Source organism: Eucalyptus grandis, chromosome 3 (assembly GCF_016545825.1).
Source record: "Eucalyptus grandis isolate ANBG69807.140 chromosome 3, ASM1654582v1, whole genome shotgun sequence".
In the NCBI taxonomy this organism is placed as follows: Eukaryota; Viridiplantae; Streptophyta; class Magnoliopsida; order Myrtales; family Myrtaceae; genus Eucalyptus; species Eucalyptus grandis.
Window position 1 is genome coordinate 62,477,050 of NC_052614.1, and position 16,687 is coordinate 62,493,736.

Below are 16,687 nucleotides of genomic sequence, written 5' to 3' on the forward strand. Positions count from 1 at the left end.
CCAAAAACCAAAATTTCTTTTTTTAGTAGGTGGAAAATTCGATTCTCCACATTTCGAAAGGACCGAGACGGAGAGGCTTAATTATACATATGAATTTGACTATCGATGCCCTATTTCCAAGATTCAAAGAATTCAAAAATAAAAAAACAAAACAAAAACCTTCACTTTCAAGACCGCACGCACGTTAGCTACTGAGTTTGTTCCATAGTTATCCTTCCAACATGGAAGAAAGACGTGGAGTTGGAATAAGGCAAAAGTTTTGGTAAAAGGTAGAATATGAATATAATATGAGTAATAATAATAATAGAAAAAAAAAAAAGACCACACGGTAACCGACCAAAAAAAAAAGAAAGACCGCACGTTAAAGAAGCAAAATCGTCGACGACGAATCCGATATAAAAAATAAAAACCGCCGATGACGACACCCACTTTCTTGTTCTTCCCTTCTTCCTGCGGGTTCACGAGCCAAAGACCGAACACCCACAAGCTCACTCGGCCGATTCTTCTGCGAATTTTCCCGGAAAAATCGAAACCCATCTCCGAATCCCATAAATAATCCGTGCCCTTCTGGCCATGGCCGTCCCATTCTAATCCCAGTACCCGAAAGTTCGATCCTTTACCTCTTTTCGCTTTCTTTTCCGGCAAAGTTGGAATCTTTTCTGTGGAATCCGTTCGATTTTCCGTCTTGCCTTTCTCGCCTTTGAGGGGGAGGGGCGGGTTTGTGAATCTTTAGATGGCGGATGTTCTGGGGTCGCCGTCTCTGTACACTCGCCGGCTCTCCAGTTCGCCGTCGGTGTCTTTCCCGGCTCTTGTTAATTCCGTCGTCCCACCGAAGAGGATTTTGTCGGTCGCGAGTTGCTCGATCGGTGATTTCTCGCCGCTCGCGTTCAGACCCAGAAAGCAGTTTAACTCTTTGAAGGTATAAAGGGTCTCTTTCATTTTTTGCGTGTTGTTCTCTTCGGTTGCTTGTTTGGTTTTGGCCTTTCTGTGTTAATGTTGTGTGTTATTGCCCGCTCAGTTTTTGTTGGACTGTCAATGATTGGTCTTGTGGAGACAGTTTCGGATTCTTTTGGGTTGATTTGGTAGGGGGCCATTTGCTCATAATGTGGTCTGATTCTGCAATCTTGTCTGCAAGTGGTGCTTTTCGTGTCGTTTCAGATGAATATCCAGCCTTTCTTTTGTAATTCACCGATGATAGTTAAAAGGGTTGATGGGTTGTTATTTGTAGTTGAAATTCAGATTCTAGATGAAAGGATATTGTTCCAAAGTTGGAATCTGGCAATCTGGAATCTTTATACCGATACTCCCGGTGACCAAGTAGTGAAATCACCCATACCACTTTGTTATGGTATCTGATTTATGCTGTTACATGCGTTAGATCTTAAAGTAGATTTCAAAAGGAGTTTCTTTTTTTAGCATGGAATGCGACCCATTTACATAAGCATCTAGTAAATCAGAATGTCTCCTTTTCCAATTAAATGATCGCAGATGCCTCTAACCCTGTTGTGCCACTTCTAGGACAAGCAATGTTCCTTGTTCACGTTTTCATTTCACGCCAATCCATTCTCCAATTCACTCTGCTCTAGCCCTTGGCTGACTGAAGCTTCATTTAAAACAAGGACATATGCACAATGGTTATCACATATCATTCTTGATGATGGAGCCTGATTTTGCTTCTGTCTGTAACAAAAGAATTATGGACACGGGACACTCCAAAAAAGAGACATGTAAGACTTTAGTGTCACATCTTTGTTGACAATCTTTGATGATCTTTGGTTCTTATGGTTCGATTGTTTATGCTACAGTGATGCCCAGCACTAAAACCAGTACTTTTCAGTTCCTAGTTTCTCCTCTCATTCTCTGTCCTTTGTGGTTTCACTTCAGGTGCATGCTGCTATTACTGAAACTGATCAGCCAAAATGGTGGGAGAAGAATGCAGGACCAAATATGGTCGATATTCATTCTACACAAGAATTTCTGAGTGCTTTAAGTCAAGCTGGAGATAGACTAGTAATTGTTGAATTTTATGGAACTTGGTGTGCTTCTTGCCGAGCATTATTTCCAAAGGTAATTCTCAACTTTTCTGTTATTTTCCTTCTTTATATAATTCGCAAGTTACCTTCCAGCAGCCAGCATATGAGGAATATTTGTTTTGCTTTATCCCTGGATAAATAGCATTGGGATAGGAAAGTCTGATGGGTGATACATACATGTAACCATGTTGTGTGCATGCGTGCGCGGGGTGTGCATGTACATGCATATCTCAGACTGCTAACACTATAAGGTGATCTTTGCCATTTGATATTCATTCTGCCCTAACGTTTATTGGGGTGTTTGATTGCATTTCTAAGCATTCATGACCAGAGCACAATGAATGAAGATGTAATAGCCTTCTCGATCTGCACCTGTGGACAGACTTTTATTTCTACAAACATGTTCTGAAAATTCGGGATCTTGAAAAAAGTTTAAGGAACTTATTGAATTTAAGATGAAGATGGCTTCTTGATAACCAAGTAGGCACTTGGTTTTGGGAAAGAAAATAAAGGGCAATTTTTCTTTTTCCCATAAAGTTGTGTTATTAAATTTGTCTTGACTGCCGTTGGCCTCAGAAATATCTATTGTTGGAATTGCTTTTGATAAATCAAGCATCATTGTGATATATTTATTTGATTGTCTATGTCTATCAGCTCTGCAAGACAGCTCAAGAACACCCTGAGATTTTATTCTTGAAAGTTAATTTCGATGAGAATAAGCCAATGTGCAAGAGCTTGAATGTTAAGGTGCTGCCGTATTTCCACTTCTATCGTGGCACTAATTGTCAGGTGGAGTCCTTTTCATGTTCCCTTGCTAAGGTAAGTTGCAGTTTATGTTTATATTTTTTATGTAATGAATTTTGTAATATTTGAACACTACCGTTTCTTGAGATGGTTTTGGTATATGTTGAGTTACAAATCTAAGGAAAAAAGCAGTGTAGTTTTTGAAAGGAAGAAAAAGATTAGATGGTGAGCTCAATCGGAGCCCTTGACTGGCTGATAATTTTTCAGGGATTAAAATATTTGCATCCAAAGGATGCCAAAAGATTCTTGCAAATATGGAGAAAATAATTAACACTTTTAAAAGTTGAGTATGCAAATGGTAGGATCAACGATAGTGTTTCTTTTTTTCTTTCGACTTGCTAGAATAATGGTAAAAACAACTGAAGCAGCTCAGTGGTGATTTTCATGATTTTCATGTTCACATTTTTATCATTTCTTTGTGTGATAATGCGCAGTTTCAGAAGATAAAGGATGCAGTTGAAAAGCACAGCGCAGCTTGGAGCAGCACTGGCCCGCCAAAGGGAGTTGGAGATCTCAATCTTGAAGTTGGGTCTCTTCTGAAGGACAATCAAACAGGATCTAGTTCATTCTAGGACTTTATAATGGTTATTTAGCCATATGGGGCATCCTCCCTGTCCATATTGCACATAAAAGGATTACTCTTGATTGGTGTTTGCACAATGTCTTTGCTCTTTGTAAGAGGACTTGATGGCAAATTCTGCGCATTGCAGTCCTTTGTCATTCAATATTCTCTGTGATATATCTGTCTGTGTTATAGGGTTATAGCAAAGAGCAAATAAAGAATGTGACTTATGAGAATTGCAGTGAAGTCAAGTAACTGTATTATTGGTTCTTTATGACCAGCTTTCAACTAAAGAATCCATTTGTTAGCCGACCATTTTTGAAGATTTTTGTCTTCCATCGTTTCGTTGATATATATAGTGCTGATTAAATTACCCACTATTTAATTATGGTAGTTAATATACAATTAGCATGAAGAAGAAAATGAAATTGTGCCTCTATCTCGAAGACCCTTTGGTGACAACTCAAGTCGACCATACAGATGACCTCTTGGGATGAGGAAATCAATCTTAAGTATATTTCGTGTGAGTGAGGTCTTTCTGTCGTTGGATGGGGTTGCCCAATTACGGGGATAATATAATGATTAACGATTTTGAATAGATGAGATGATAGAGATTCAGTGTTCATTTCATTACTGTTCAGTTAGTAACTTTCTAAATGTGTTAGCAAACATGTGTAGTTCCTACGATTAGGTGAGATGATAGAGATCTGGTGTTCATTTCACGACTGTTCAGTTAGTCATTTTCTAATTGTGTTAGCAAACATGTTTAGTTCCTAGTATTTATCAAGTTATTACGCATTTGGTGGATCGAGATTTGAAAGGTGCCTTGTGTTTTAACTCTACGCACATATCTGCGAGTTTTTACTAGTTAAACTTTAAATGAGAGAAAAACTAAATAGTAAATACAACAATTCGAAAAACCTAATCGATATCATAATCTTAAAGCAGGAACATGTGTACATACAAGTTACATTATCTGTGGCGAGCTAGGCTTATGTATTTATAAATGGATATAAGATAAAGGGTATAGTTGAGAAAGGAGAAATAAGTCTGTTTATTGATGCACAAACCAATTCCTACTAAAGCACCTTCAGTCTGTTCCAACATAGCAACAGCAGGTGTTACTTCGTCAATGCTCTAAATTATTTACAGAAACCATATCTGTAAAATCATCGGACTTGAGAGACAATAGAAGTGTGGCATGGAAGATGTAAAGCACAGAACCCAGGCATTTGCCAACTTCTCTCACTTGTCTGTCTGAATGGCCTCGCCTCTGTACACCCTCCAGGGTCCCTTGTAAAACTTTGGCATCATGAGAGGAACCTCTTGCCCAGGATGATCTTCCCAGTACTTCTCCTGTTCAGCATCATAACACGTGCTTTAGTCAAAACCTAGAGAAATTGAATACAAGAAAGTCTCAGGCGTGCCACGAAAAAAAGAAGGTAAAAAACGGCGACTTCTCTTTTCTAGTCTAATTCCCTGCTCTCCAAAATCATGTCCATCAATGTCCATTTCAATCCAGAGACTTTTGATGTAGCCATCCAAAGATCTTGCCTAATTGATAATCTCTTTAAAAGCTTCAAAATTATGTTTAAGGTCGAAGAATAGCATTGACTCTACTATTACAAGATAGGTGAGAACTTATGAGGACTCAGAATTAAACATCGACTCATTGCACAATTGCCACTGAATCAAGAAGCTAATGACAAATTTCCAGCACAACTAATTTCGGGCTGTTGAGAAGCACCTTGTACAGTTGCTCAGTTATTGCCGCCCCAACGACACCAGTATAAAAAGCAGCAGTATAGATGGCGACCAGAGGTGTGAAAGATTTAGGCCGTCGATACGGATCGACCATGGTCCACAAGATGTTCTTTTCCCACTTGGTGTACAAGTAATCCGCATACTTCCTCCATAGATAACTCGTCATGCTCACCCGCCTCACACGTTAATCATCACCGAGCTGGAGAATAGGAATAGCAATTGAAGATAAGCACAGTAAGAAGCATATTGCACACATCAGTCTCCACACACTTCTTCCAAATTACAAACACAGTCAACACAGAATCACTGCCTAAAGGGTCATTTCGTCAAACACTTGATGTGCATCTTCATTGAAACCCATCTAGCATCACCGCAACGGTCGACGAACAATGCGGGCAGGCACAGATTGGACAAACGAATCGATCAAATGAGCAACCCTGCACGATCAGGCCTATCTACCCAACACTTTCCAGGCTGAAATGATCGAACTTTTTCCAATAATTTCCACAAACATGCATGGACGAGTCGAATTGTCCACTTGGGTATTAAAATTTAGTGAAAACCACGAAGAACAGAGAGCGACCCACATACGATGAATCGAAAGCGATGGAGAAAGAGATGAGGGATCTACGGATGCTTGCCTGCAAGTGTAAGAAGAAGGCGCGGCAGTTCTTCCCAGGAAGGAGGACGAGGAACAGTCTGGACAAAAGAAAAGCAAGATAAACAAGAAACGATATTTTCTACTAATTAATAAATTAATCTATCGACCGAAAAAAAGAAAACAAATTAATTTTTTTGTACGGATGAATAATTTATTTAAAGGTGAAATTAAATCTAATGTGTTTTGCATGAGACGGTGGAGTGGATCAATGCTACGTTTGTTTTGAGAAAAAATAAATATTTTGAAAAATATTTCTAAAAGTGATTACTTATGTTGCTTATATAAATAAATAGATGAAAAATATTTTTATTGTTCATGAAAATACTAAACATGTATCATTGGCAATAACAAAAATATTTTTCATTAAATAATTATAACAAGCAATGTATAAGTGATCATTTTTTAGGAAAATATTTTTTCAAATTATCCATTCTTCAAAAAACGAGTGGAGCCTAAGAAATTCTTAATTCTAGGCACCTAGGGTTGAAGTGGTTGATTCGATGTTGGGGGAATTCTAGCTCAAAAATTAGAGGTCACATGTTTGAATCTTATTAATTAGATGGTGGCTTCTTTAGGTCGAGACCATTTGGACAAGACAAAAGTATAGATTTAATTGGTTTATGAGACTTGCAGGCTATTTCATATCATTCAAGTAGTTGGGATATTCGCTCGGGCACCTTTAGTTTAGAAAATTCCAAATAAGAAAAAATTTTCCAAATAAATGCTTGTTTTATTCTCATTTTTTTAAATAAAGACTTGAAATGAATTTTATTTCAAATAAGGGCTTAAAGTGGTCATATCAATCTAAAAAAATGGCCCAAACTCATTGTCTATTGAAGGGCAATTTCATCTTTTAAATTTGTTTAATTTTTTTTCCCTTTTGTTCTTTTGTTCTTTTTTCCTTTCAAATAAAAACTATAAAAAAGAAGAAGAAAGATGAACATGCATGGAAGGGAGGCTCCCTCCCGGTTCTGGCAATGCCCCATTGTCGATGGGCCAACAGTGATGGCCGGTGAGGTCGCCAGCCCTCAGGCAAGGGCCAATAACTTTTTTTAAGACTAATATAGTTCTTCAAGCCTTTTATTTGAGAAAAAAACAAGGATATTTCAATTTTTATTTTGAATTTTCTCAAATCTTGATTAATTTGTAGTAAAACATATGATCATAATATTATTATTTTTTGAAAATTAGAGAGACAAAACAAAAGGAGCTAGAGTGGATAATTAAGAGATTATCGAGTACTCTTTGATCTATATAAATAAACAATGCCCCCTCTTCAATGTAAGAAGGAATGATTTGAAGAAAAAACATTAGTTGTCCGTCCTAAATTATTTTCATTTTAGTTGTCCATCTAAATTTTTTCAATGAAAAATATTTTTTCAAATCATTGACCAATTTATATATAAAGTATTTTTGTATGTGATGAAAATATATTTTGTTCATTCATTTTTATAAGCGACATAAGCGACCATTTTTTAAAAATATTTTTCAAATCATCAATTTTCTATGAAATTTTCACATTTTTCATGAGAATTTTATTTACATTAAATCTCATTCTTTTTTCCAATCACAAAACAATGGACAGATGGGACATTTATTTTGCTTATCAAAAGAAGAATGAGAATCTTTGTATTTTTAATGTTTTTCCTCAAATTCACTTGCAAAAACTCATACCACTAATTCCCCCTTATCAATAAACGAAGAGATTTCTTTTTACATATAATTTTTGCAATAATTCCTGTTTGAACTCCGTGTAAATACCATAATAAAAAGTCTGGAGTTATATTTATGGAAATCATACATTATTCCTCGGAGACTACCTGAAAATGTCATACACTATTCCTCGGAGACTACCTGAAAATGTGCAGAGTATAATCAGTATTTCCTAAGACAAAGAATACATAGGATCCCGAAACTGCGGATTCAAGGCGTCTCCGCCGCCGGATCCGGCGGCTTGTCGATCGTCATCCACCAGCAGATCGTCCGTCCCCCTCAATGCTCCATGCACTACGATCACCATGACTCCGATAAACAGCGCCACGATTATGTTATCGGTCGCATGAGTGAAGGACAGCGCCAGGATGGTGCACACGAACAACGTGGTCATCACCACCCGGTCGTCGATCTCCCGGCCGAACAAGATCAGCGGTTGATCCCGCAGGAAGTACAGGAACAGCCACAAGATCATCATCACCATGAACGCGATCAGCGACACGGGATGCCACAGCAGGCTCAGGAAGAGGATCGTGAGCACGATGACAGCGTAGTTCATGCGGAAGACCGCGACGTTCGTTTGGATCCGCCCGACGGATGCGCCGAGGCCATCCGGAGGGGCCATGGCGGAGAGCCGGAACATCTCCTTCCATGGCTGGCGGGTGGCGAGGCCGGTCCTGATCCGCGCCTTGGCATGGGAGATGAACTCGAGGTTGGACGATGGCAGGGGTGACGAAGCTGATGGTATGGTTCCATAAGTTGTCATTTGTTTTTCTGAATTTGGGAGTGAAAGAAATGGGACAAGGATGGGAGAGGATTTTTGTTCCTGTTTTTAGGGAGGGAGCGAGAAAGGTGTGCAAAGTTGCAGAGGTTTAGCTGAAAACGTGCAAAACCACATAGATTTAGCTGAAACTGCGCAAAGGTCTCGTACTCCACTTGCCTATATATGGTCGTCCTAACGACACAGCAAACCGGTCGAGTCTAGGTCACGTTAGCAGTCGGTTCATTGCTCTGCCCCCAAAAAGATTTAAGGAAAAACCACGAAGATCTCTCCCAAGTGATGAATCACAGAGGGTTTAAACAATGCGTCGTTGAGCAGTATCTTCGGATTGTCGCGATTTGCAGCGTGCATTTGCATAGATTTTATAGACAGAACCATGGTAGAGTTCAGACATGAAACGTTAGCATGTGGCAGTAAAACTAAGAGCTTGCGCGATTGGCATGCCACTATTTCTTGCTTTACATTATCCAGGGCAAAATTCAGACTCGGTCGAAATCAATCCTTGGCTTATTTTCTGCTCTGGCTTGTATACTCTAGACAGAAAAGGATCAAGAATATACAACACAGTACTCCATAACTACATCTTGTAGCGTTGGAAGAGCTCTTCAGTCTGCACATTCCGGAGGGCGCAGCAGGCGATGAGGTAAACCCAGATGAGGATGACCACGGCGACAATTAGGATGACATTGGCCTTCCTCCATTCACTCCTCAGGTTGCCCAGGAGACCAGCCTTGCATGAATTGCAATTGTAACAGAGTTGGGTCTGGTCATTGCTCCACAGGAAGCAATCTGGGTCTGCATTGGGGTTCACCGGGTTCATCCACATTGTTGGGTTCGTGTATGTGTAGCCACACACCGTTGGTGGCTTGCAGCACCCAGACTGTGCCCAAAGAAAAAAGGACAAGAAAAGAAACAGTGTCAATAGGGAAAAACTTGGGGAATAAAATCTTATCTTGATATCGTTCTTTTTCCTCCATATTTTTCACAAGTGGTCCCCCAGAATACTTGTTTATGACTTGTGATTGTGAGGTAAAATGATTTCCATAGTTTCACACTTTCGGATATTCTGATTGTTGTTATTCCTTGATCCACAGTAGAGAAGCTAAAGGGTTGCATGAAGGGGGTAAAAACCAAGTAATCAGTTATCTCTTTTGTTTCCATGATTTGTATTAACTAAAATAAGAAAGGTGAAAATTTCACTTGCAGTTGCTAGAATCTAGACTTTTGGTAGGCCCTGTTTTGATTCCTAAGGACAGTCTGTTACCTAGAATTCACTGAATCACATGGTGCTATGTGGCTGTGTGCAACTAGAAGGTAGTGTCAGTGTCTCTTGACTCTGGTGTCCTCAGAACTCAATGCCACGTGCACCCATCTTTTTGTCTCTTTATCTCATTTTCTTTCCTGGCCACTTTAGGGATAAGAATGAGCAAGAAACAATTTCATCTTTGGGGTTAAAAATTACAGCTACTCTAATGTCAAATCTTGAAACAATGTAAATCTACAATCCTCATGCAATGCAGGAAAAACAGCAGGTAAAGTCATCTACCATGACCTGCACTTCAAAAGTGCAGCTTTAAATCAGAGTGTTTCTTGTTCTAAGCCGAAACCCTAGAAATCCAAGATTCAAGGCAAAGAAAGCAGTTGCACAGTCATTAAAATCACCCAAAACAGGGCAAAAACAGAGCCTTTCACCTCAAGAGGGGAGATATGAGCAGCAAAGAACTGATCAGCAGTCACGTACTCCTGATCCAACTTCATACAAACATCAGACTCAGCAATACAACTCCTGATCTTTCCCCAATTCCCAGAATCTGTCAGATGGTCCCTCAACCAAGAAGAGAACCCACCAAGCCTGTACTCTTTGTACGCTCTCCCAGGCACAGAGTAGCTACCATCAGGCCTTGTCACCACGAAGGCAAACACCAGGAGTATAAGGATGAGGATTATAAGCAGTGCCATACAGAAGAGGTAGAAGACCAAGAACCCTTTCTTGTTCCAGAAAGCACCGACGAAGCCACACAGAGAGACTAGCAAAAGCAGAATGCCCAGGATGAGGACTGGCCATCTGAAGTAGTGGGTACACTGGTTGTCTGCCTTTGAGGAAAGCCAGAAGCCTGCACCAATTATGACAATTGAGCTGAGGAGGGCTACGAAGTTGAGCAGCGCTGTGAGTTTGTTGCTCACACCCATGGGATTGATGCTGATGCTGAGAGAATTGGGAATATTGTGAGGGAGTGAGTGAGAGATTTGAGAAGATGGGATCTGGGAATTTTTCTGAGGAGGATGTGAAATAGAACTTTGGGGAGAGGGGTGCTGTGTGAAAAAGAGTGAGGAGGATGCGTTGGTTGGTTGATGTTGGGATTGGCTACGCGGTGGGGCAAAGGATTCTTTATTGGTTTCATATTAGTGAGTGCCAAAAGAGTAAATTACAAGTCATTATCAAACCAGAAAGTTCAACAAGTCGCATGATAAGGCAGAGCAAGGTCTACCGATTAAAGATGCTTGCCTTGACATAACTCTCTCTCTCTCTCTCTCTCTATGGCAATTTTCGATACCATAAAAGGGATGAATTGTGAAGTTTATGGTAATATTTTTCAGTAGCTGGCTGGAGCTAGAAATGGATCAGTTAGGTCTTTATTGCATGTCACTAACAATTCCTCTCCTTTAACATGATTGGCATCACTGTGGACTTGAGGAAACTTACTTATCCGGATCGTGAGTGTTCTTAAAATTAGATATTTCCGAAATTAAGTAATTCAAGATCGTTTTTCACTTGTTTAAGTGCAAATTCAATGAAATGTTTTGTTCTCTTCAAGTATTCCTCAATTCTGTCTTCTTGGAAGGCACAAAGCCATCTGATTGGAGGGGAAAAAAAATCAAATCATGTAATGAGCTGAAGGCCATGTGTTTGTTGGAATCTCACATGGCTAAATAAGTACTCAAGTAATCAATCAAAGACCACAGCATGTGAAAATGTATTTTGTGGGGTCACTGTGGCATAACACAGGAAGTAGGTGGTCAAATCTGAAGATGAAAGCCAGGGCAAACACTCAATTTAAGTCGAAATGGACGGTGATTACAAGGACTTACGCTGTATTTTTTTATTTTTTGTTTATTTGAATCAAATGGACAGTGAACACAAGGACCAAAGTTTCATTGGAGCCCATTCAACATCAGCACAAAGAGAGCCAAGAAAGCTGATAAAGACAGACTTATACCATCTCTTCTTTAGGAGTTACACAAAACTCACTGTAAAAGAGACAACTGGCATATATAACCACAAGACCATGTTTCTATCAAAGCAAGAAAAAGTAAAAACAAAATCCAAACAGAGACAAATGAGCCTGATCCATTTAGTTATTGGCAGCTCTTAGACAACTCCATTGTATCCATTGCTCATCACACTCTTCATCGACTCAAACCTGGGCTCTTTTTCTTGAAATTTGGTAGTAGCATAAAGCTTCAGGTACTCCCCAAAAGTGTATTTCTCAGGGTACAGGAGCTTCGGCGCAGGCGAGATGATCGCATCGCCGGCGGGATTGTAGAACGTGGCCACAGAGAGCCGGCTCCCGCTCTCCACAGCCATGACACGGTGCCAGACGCTCTTGTACCGGCCGTTGCTCAGCACCTCAAGTTGGTCTCCGGTGTTGACGAAGATGGTGTCGTTTGTGGATGGTGGGATTGGAACCCACTGGTCATCATGGAGGAATTCAAGTCCTGGGACTTGGTCATCCTGAAGCAGCAGTATGATACCACCTGCATCAGTGTGCTCTCTGAGTCCTCTTACCTTTTCCGGATAGGGGCATTCCGGGTATTTCGCCACCTTCGTCCCCACAGAGGGCCCATCTTTCCCTGAGAATGCTCTCTTTATGTGGTCCTCGTCTAGGCCAAGATTCTCACACATGAGCTCTGAGAGCTTCTCTGCTAGTTTAACCAGCTGAGCAATGTACTCATCCATTGTCTTCCTGAAAAAGTATTGCACAAAGAATGAGTTAGTCACTATATACAAAGACCGGTGGATTAAATTGATCTACAAAGCGATTTGACCAACCCTTAAGCAGTTAATCTGCCAAATCACCTTTTGAACCGGTTTAGTATACTGGGATTAGCATCGCTAGTGGTATTACTTAATCGCTACAGCAAGAATGGAAATTGAAAGTTCTCAAAGGATCAGGAGCTGTAAAGTTGTGATAGGGACTAATTTTCACGCACCGAAGATCATTCGAGAGGTTCGGGAAGTCCTCAATGTTCGACTTCGGGCGGTGCCAGATAAAGAAGGTGCATTCCCAGTCTAGATCAGATGTGGCACCATTGGCATTTTCCAAGCATTTGGCAGTCTCTGACTCATAGAAACTTGCCTTCAAATTCTCCTCATAGTGGGTGTTGACAAAATGCTTCACTTTCTCCATCAGTTCTGGGTCAACTCCATGGTTCTTAATCTGCAGGAAAAGCATCATCATCACACTCATTTCTTAACATAAGAGAGTGAATTGGGTTGATGAAAAAGATTGAACTTCATTGATGATGATGATGAAACACAAACTGTTACCTTGAAGCAGCCCCATTTCTCACAAGCATGGTGAAGCAGTGCCATTGTTTTGCTCCTGTTCTCACCATCAAGCTCACTCAAATCTATCATAGGAATCTCCATTTTTTCTTTCCTCCTTTACCTCTGAACTCTCTCTGACAAGTTTATTGAGATGCTTGATGGACAGGGTATATATAGCCTTGGAGATGTGGAAAATTTGGGTTTTTCTTTTCTGCCCACCTTTGTGAGGTCAATGCCATTATTATATAAATATAATTAATTAATAAGGTTAGTTGCAAACTAACCGTAACCTGGGTTGGAGAGTTGCTGTTCCTTTAAAAAGGCAAAGCTGAGCGGTCCATGTTCATTTCATCAGTGCCCCAGGGGCATGGGATTCTGTGTCTTCCATGTCTTGTATTCTAAGCACTAGTCCTTTTGGCAAAGCATTACTTCGTTCAACTTATTATGAAACAGACCTACAACCTCCGCGGAGTGCTTGTTTAGTACGCTAATCTCACGTTGATCCAGTTTCACGCATTAAACTCGACACATGGATTGGAACCAATTCAGAAATGGGGTACACAAATCCAAAGTCGACAATCGAAGATCTACGTCTCCCTCGGCATGGTGGCCCTTTTTAAAATTCAATCTGTGATGCAGAAGCAAATCATTGATATTATTGTATAGCACTAAAATCAACAAATGAGCTCTCCCTCCAGCTGACTAATTTCAGATGCATGGACAGACATAGATATGCACCTATACGCAGGACTATAATTATAATATGCCAATTAGGCCCTTTTCTGGGTCATTCACGGTTTCTTGAACCGCAAATCATTGGGTAGTGACAAGAATCTGTGGGCAGTTCTCTGGAGCCAAAACAGCCCAATCGAAACTAGGGGAAGCTCCACGCCATTTCCAGTTCCCAATGGGCGATTTGACTGCTCAAATGGTTGGGATGTCCCTTACTCTTGGAATTATATGAGGTGATTCAAAATCAAGACTCTTGCCTTTTTCTTTTCTGACAGATTTATCTCGTCTTCTTCATAAAGTCAGATCTGCATCAAATCAAAAGCTCCTAATCACAGTGTCAAAGCGGTTTTGCTCTGCATCTTCCACCCATTGTTTGTGTTCGAGTTCTGTAGAGCCTATGGACTAGACAATGACTGAAACGCAACATTTAATAAAGTTGGTGAGTTTTGAATTCTTACCTAAGACTAAGATCAGTCAAACTGGACCTTTAAGTAAAACCATCAACCTAAGAGCAGATACAAAAGTAGATTAATGCAAGATTTTGAACCTCTAACACAATACCATATTTGGAATCCAATTTTGTCAAAACTCAATTGTTGGGGAAGCCGTGACATTAGAAACTTGTGCTAGAAAAAGCCGGTTTATGTGATGTGCAAGTCTTTCCCCCCAAAAGACACAAATACAAGAGACTCACAGATTTGAATGACTCAATGACTAATCAAAGATTGCGAGCAATTAGCAAAACTTTATCTACAGATCATAGGTTAAATAACACATCTTTAAATTTGAATATGATCAACTTTCCAACTGATGAAATCAAGTGCTACGTCATTTGTGAAAAATGCAATCTAGCTCTTTCGATAAGCATCATTGGAAAAAGTCAAGGAAGTAGACACATAAGGAACTTGCACTAGAAACGGTCGGTTTATGTGATCTACTAGTCTTTCTTCCGAGAAACAAATATATAAGATTGTAAGCAATTAGCGAAACTTTAACCTCATATCATAGTTAAACAACAAATGTCTACGTGTGAACGTAATCAACTTTCTGACCGGTGGAATCAAGTGCTACGTCTCTTGTGAAAAATGCAATCCGCTCTTTCAATGAGCATCATTGGAAATTGCATATGGTATTAAAAAAAATCCCTAAATAGAAGTCATCAACTGCCCCTTTTTGATGTGGGTGCAGAATTTGAATGTACCAATCGTAAGACTTAAGATTCAATTATACTTTATTCATGAACTGACTTGTCATTTAAAAAGCCCCTTTTGACATCTAACAGTTTTGTAAAGCCAAAACCCTTTTTTAATATCAATTTTTTTTTTTCTTGTTGTAGACAGTTTCAAGGCATTAAAAAATTGACACCAGAACACTTGAAACAGAAGGTGCTGTGTTTGGCGCTGGAGACATGCATGGAACTTCTGCAGAATCCTGCATATTCATGCAAGAAACCTGACTTGCATGTGGACTAAAAACAATCAATTTTAATGAGACATACATTTCCCAAGAAACTTCAGTTAAAGAAGGATGCTTAAAGGAGAGGGGAAGCATATGAACACATGCCTAGATGCAAAACACTAATTTAAACTTGACCTTCTTGTGTCCAGGTTAAGCTAAGCTACTTGAATTCAGGATGGGGGAAGGGGCACAAAATCTGATGAAGATCTTCTATATTTTTTTTGGGTCGGTCGGATGAAGATCTTGAAGGCAGGGAAATGTAATTCCAATAAATAAAATAGATAGATAAAAAATTCCATTTTTTGCCTAATTCGAGGTCAACTCTTTCTTCAACCGAAGCTATTTGACTTCCATCAAATCTTAAGAAACTAGTTTCCTTCGACCCATCACGACGGTCCGGCGCCGATCGGTCGCTCCATCACCGTCCAAGTGTCTTGCTAAGACAGCAAGAACTGTCGCGGCAGGTTTCCCGTAGAATGTCGGTGAAAAAGAAAAAAGGAGAGCATCCTTTCCATATTTATAAATAACAAATAAGTTGAACCCTAATATCTTTAAAAAAATCACAACTTTAACTCCGATTCCAATTTTATCCTAGACTTTTTTAATCTTATAGAAAACTCCAACTTTTGATCTAATCTCATTTCTACCTTGAACTATTTTTAGTCTCATAAAAAATTATTAACTTTAGGTGCCGTCACAATTCTACCTTGAACCTTTTTTTTGTTTTTGTTTTATAAAAAATCATTAACTTTTACTTGAATCCCATATTTGCTTCCTTAACCCTTTGTCCAACATTGCCCTTAGTGATGTGGCATTTTCTTGTCATTACTTTAGTTTTTTTCCCAAATTACATATTCAATAAAACGTCTTCTTGAGATTAATTTCCACATTAGCCTAAACGGCGTCTTATTGGATGTAAAATTTGGGTAAAAAATAGAGTGATTGAGGTTGGCTTTCTTCAATTCTTTAGAGTTTTTCTTCTTTCTCACTTAGTGATCTTCAATTTTGCGCTCAGTTTTTCATTTCTTATGTTCAGGAGTCTTCCATCTCTTGTGGTCAGAGAGCTCACACTCGAGATACTCAGCTCGGGACGTTGAACATCTTGGGTTGTTAAGAAAAATCTTAGATGAATGGCTAATGGTGGTAGATCATGGGCTCAAGTAAAAATTGATAGTTTTTTTATCCGACAAAAAAAAAAAAATCAGGTAGAATTGGGACTAGACCTAAGTTGAGATATAATAGAACTTCGTGGTTGAGCCATGCAAAACTCAAATTGCTCTCACTTCCCTTAACATTAATTAGACACATTATTTTACATTAACTAAAGAAAAACTTAATCTAGAGTTGTGGAGGCACCCTCTCCCAAACCTTTCGTAGAACCATGATCAATTTATTTGCCTAGAGAACACCTCAGTTATCTTCTCGATTGCTTTGGCTTGAAAAGCCATTCGACCAAAGAGAAACTTGGTCCCATGGTTCTCTTTTGTTTGGAACAAAACTCTTACCCCACGGTACCAGTTCCATCTCTGGCTCATCACTGGGAACTGGCTACCTATCCAAGTTTTTTTACTCTCCTATGGTAGGATAGTGAATGGTTATTGTGTTTTTTGTAATTCGAGGCCGGACTCTA

The 16,687-nt window shown here is 39.5% G+C and overlaps 5 protein-coding genes across 6 annotated transcripts; 1 reads left to right on the forward strand and 4 right to left on the reverse strand.

The window, feature by feature from the left end:
- The first annotated feature begins 395 nt into the window (after positions 1-395).
- On the forward strand, positions 396-3,722 carry LOC104438312 (thioredoxin-like 2, chloroplastic). The gene is made up of 4 exons (XM_010051427.3): positions 396-919; positions 1,885-2,067; positions 2,688-2,852; positions 3,272-3,722. The coding sequence occupies exons 1-4, from the start codon at positions 734-736 to the stop codon at positions 3,407-3,409; spliced, it is 672 nt and encodes a 223-aa protein (XP_010049729.2). The 5' UTR covers positions 396-733; the 3' UTR covers positions 3,410-3,722.
- A 669-nt stretch (positions 3,723-4,391) lies between these two features.
- Positions 4,392-5,903, reverse strand: LOC104438311 (uncharacterized protein At4g29660). 2 transcript variants are annotated; one of them, XM_010051425.3, is made up of 3 exons: positions 5,805-5,903; positions 5,147-5,362; positions 4,392-4,755 (listed from the first exon to the last, which is right to left on the reverse strand). In XM_010051425.3, the coding sequence occupies exons 2-3, from the start codon at positions 5,327-5,329 to the stop codon at positions 4,645-4,647; spliced, it is 294 nt and encodes a 97-aa protein (XP_010049727.2). In that variant the 5' UTR covers positions 5,330-5,362; positions 5,805-5,903; the 3' UTR covers positions 4,392-4,644. The 2 variants fall into 2 exon arrangements, with proteins under 2 accessions (XP_010049727.2, XP_010049728.2); XM_010051426.3 differs by having other exon boundaries at positions 5,755-5,887.
- A 1,806-nt stretch (positions 5,904-7,709) lies between these two features.
- LOC104440373 (PRA1 family protein F2) lies at positions 7,710-8,303 on the reverse strand. Its single transcript, XM_018870385.2, has one exon. The coding sequence runs from the start codon at positions 8,301-8,303 to the stop codon at positions 7,710-7,712; it is 594 nt and encodes a 197-aa protein (XP_018725930.2).
- Positions 8,304-8,665: 362 nt separating this feature from the next.
- Positions 8,666-10,700, reverse strand: LOC104438310 (tetraspanin-2). The gene is made up of 2 exons (XM_010051423.3): positions 10,011-10,700; positions 8,666-9,198 (listed from the first exon to the last, which is right to left on the reverse strand). The coding sequence occupies exons 1-2, from the start codon at positions 10,506-10,508 to the stop codon at positions 8,896-8,898; spliced, it is 801 nt and encodes a 266-aa protein (XP_010049725.2). The 5' UTR covers positions 10,509-10,700; the 3' UTR covers positions 8,666-8,895.
- A 694-nt stretch (positions 10,701-11,394) lies between these two features.
- Positions 11,395-13,021, reverse strand: LOC104438309 (1-aminocyclopropane-1-carboxylate oxidase 1). Its single transcript, XM_010051422.3, has 3 exons — positions 12,868-13,021; positions 12,531-12,757; positions 11,395-12,283 (listed from the first exon to the last, which is right to left on the reverse strand). Exons 1-3 carry the CDS (start codon positions 12,967-12,969, stop codon positions 11,689-11,691), a joined length of 924 nt encoding a protein of 307 aa, XP_010049724.2. The 5' UTR covers positions 12,970-13,021; the 3' UTR covers positions 11,395-11,688.
- Positions 13,022-16,687: the final 3,666 nt, after the last annotated feature.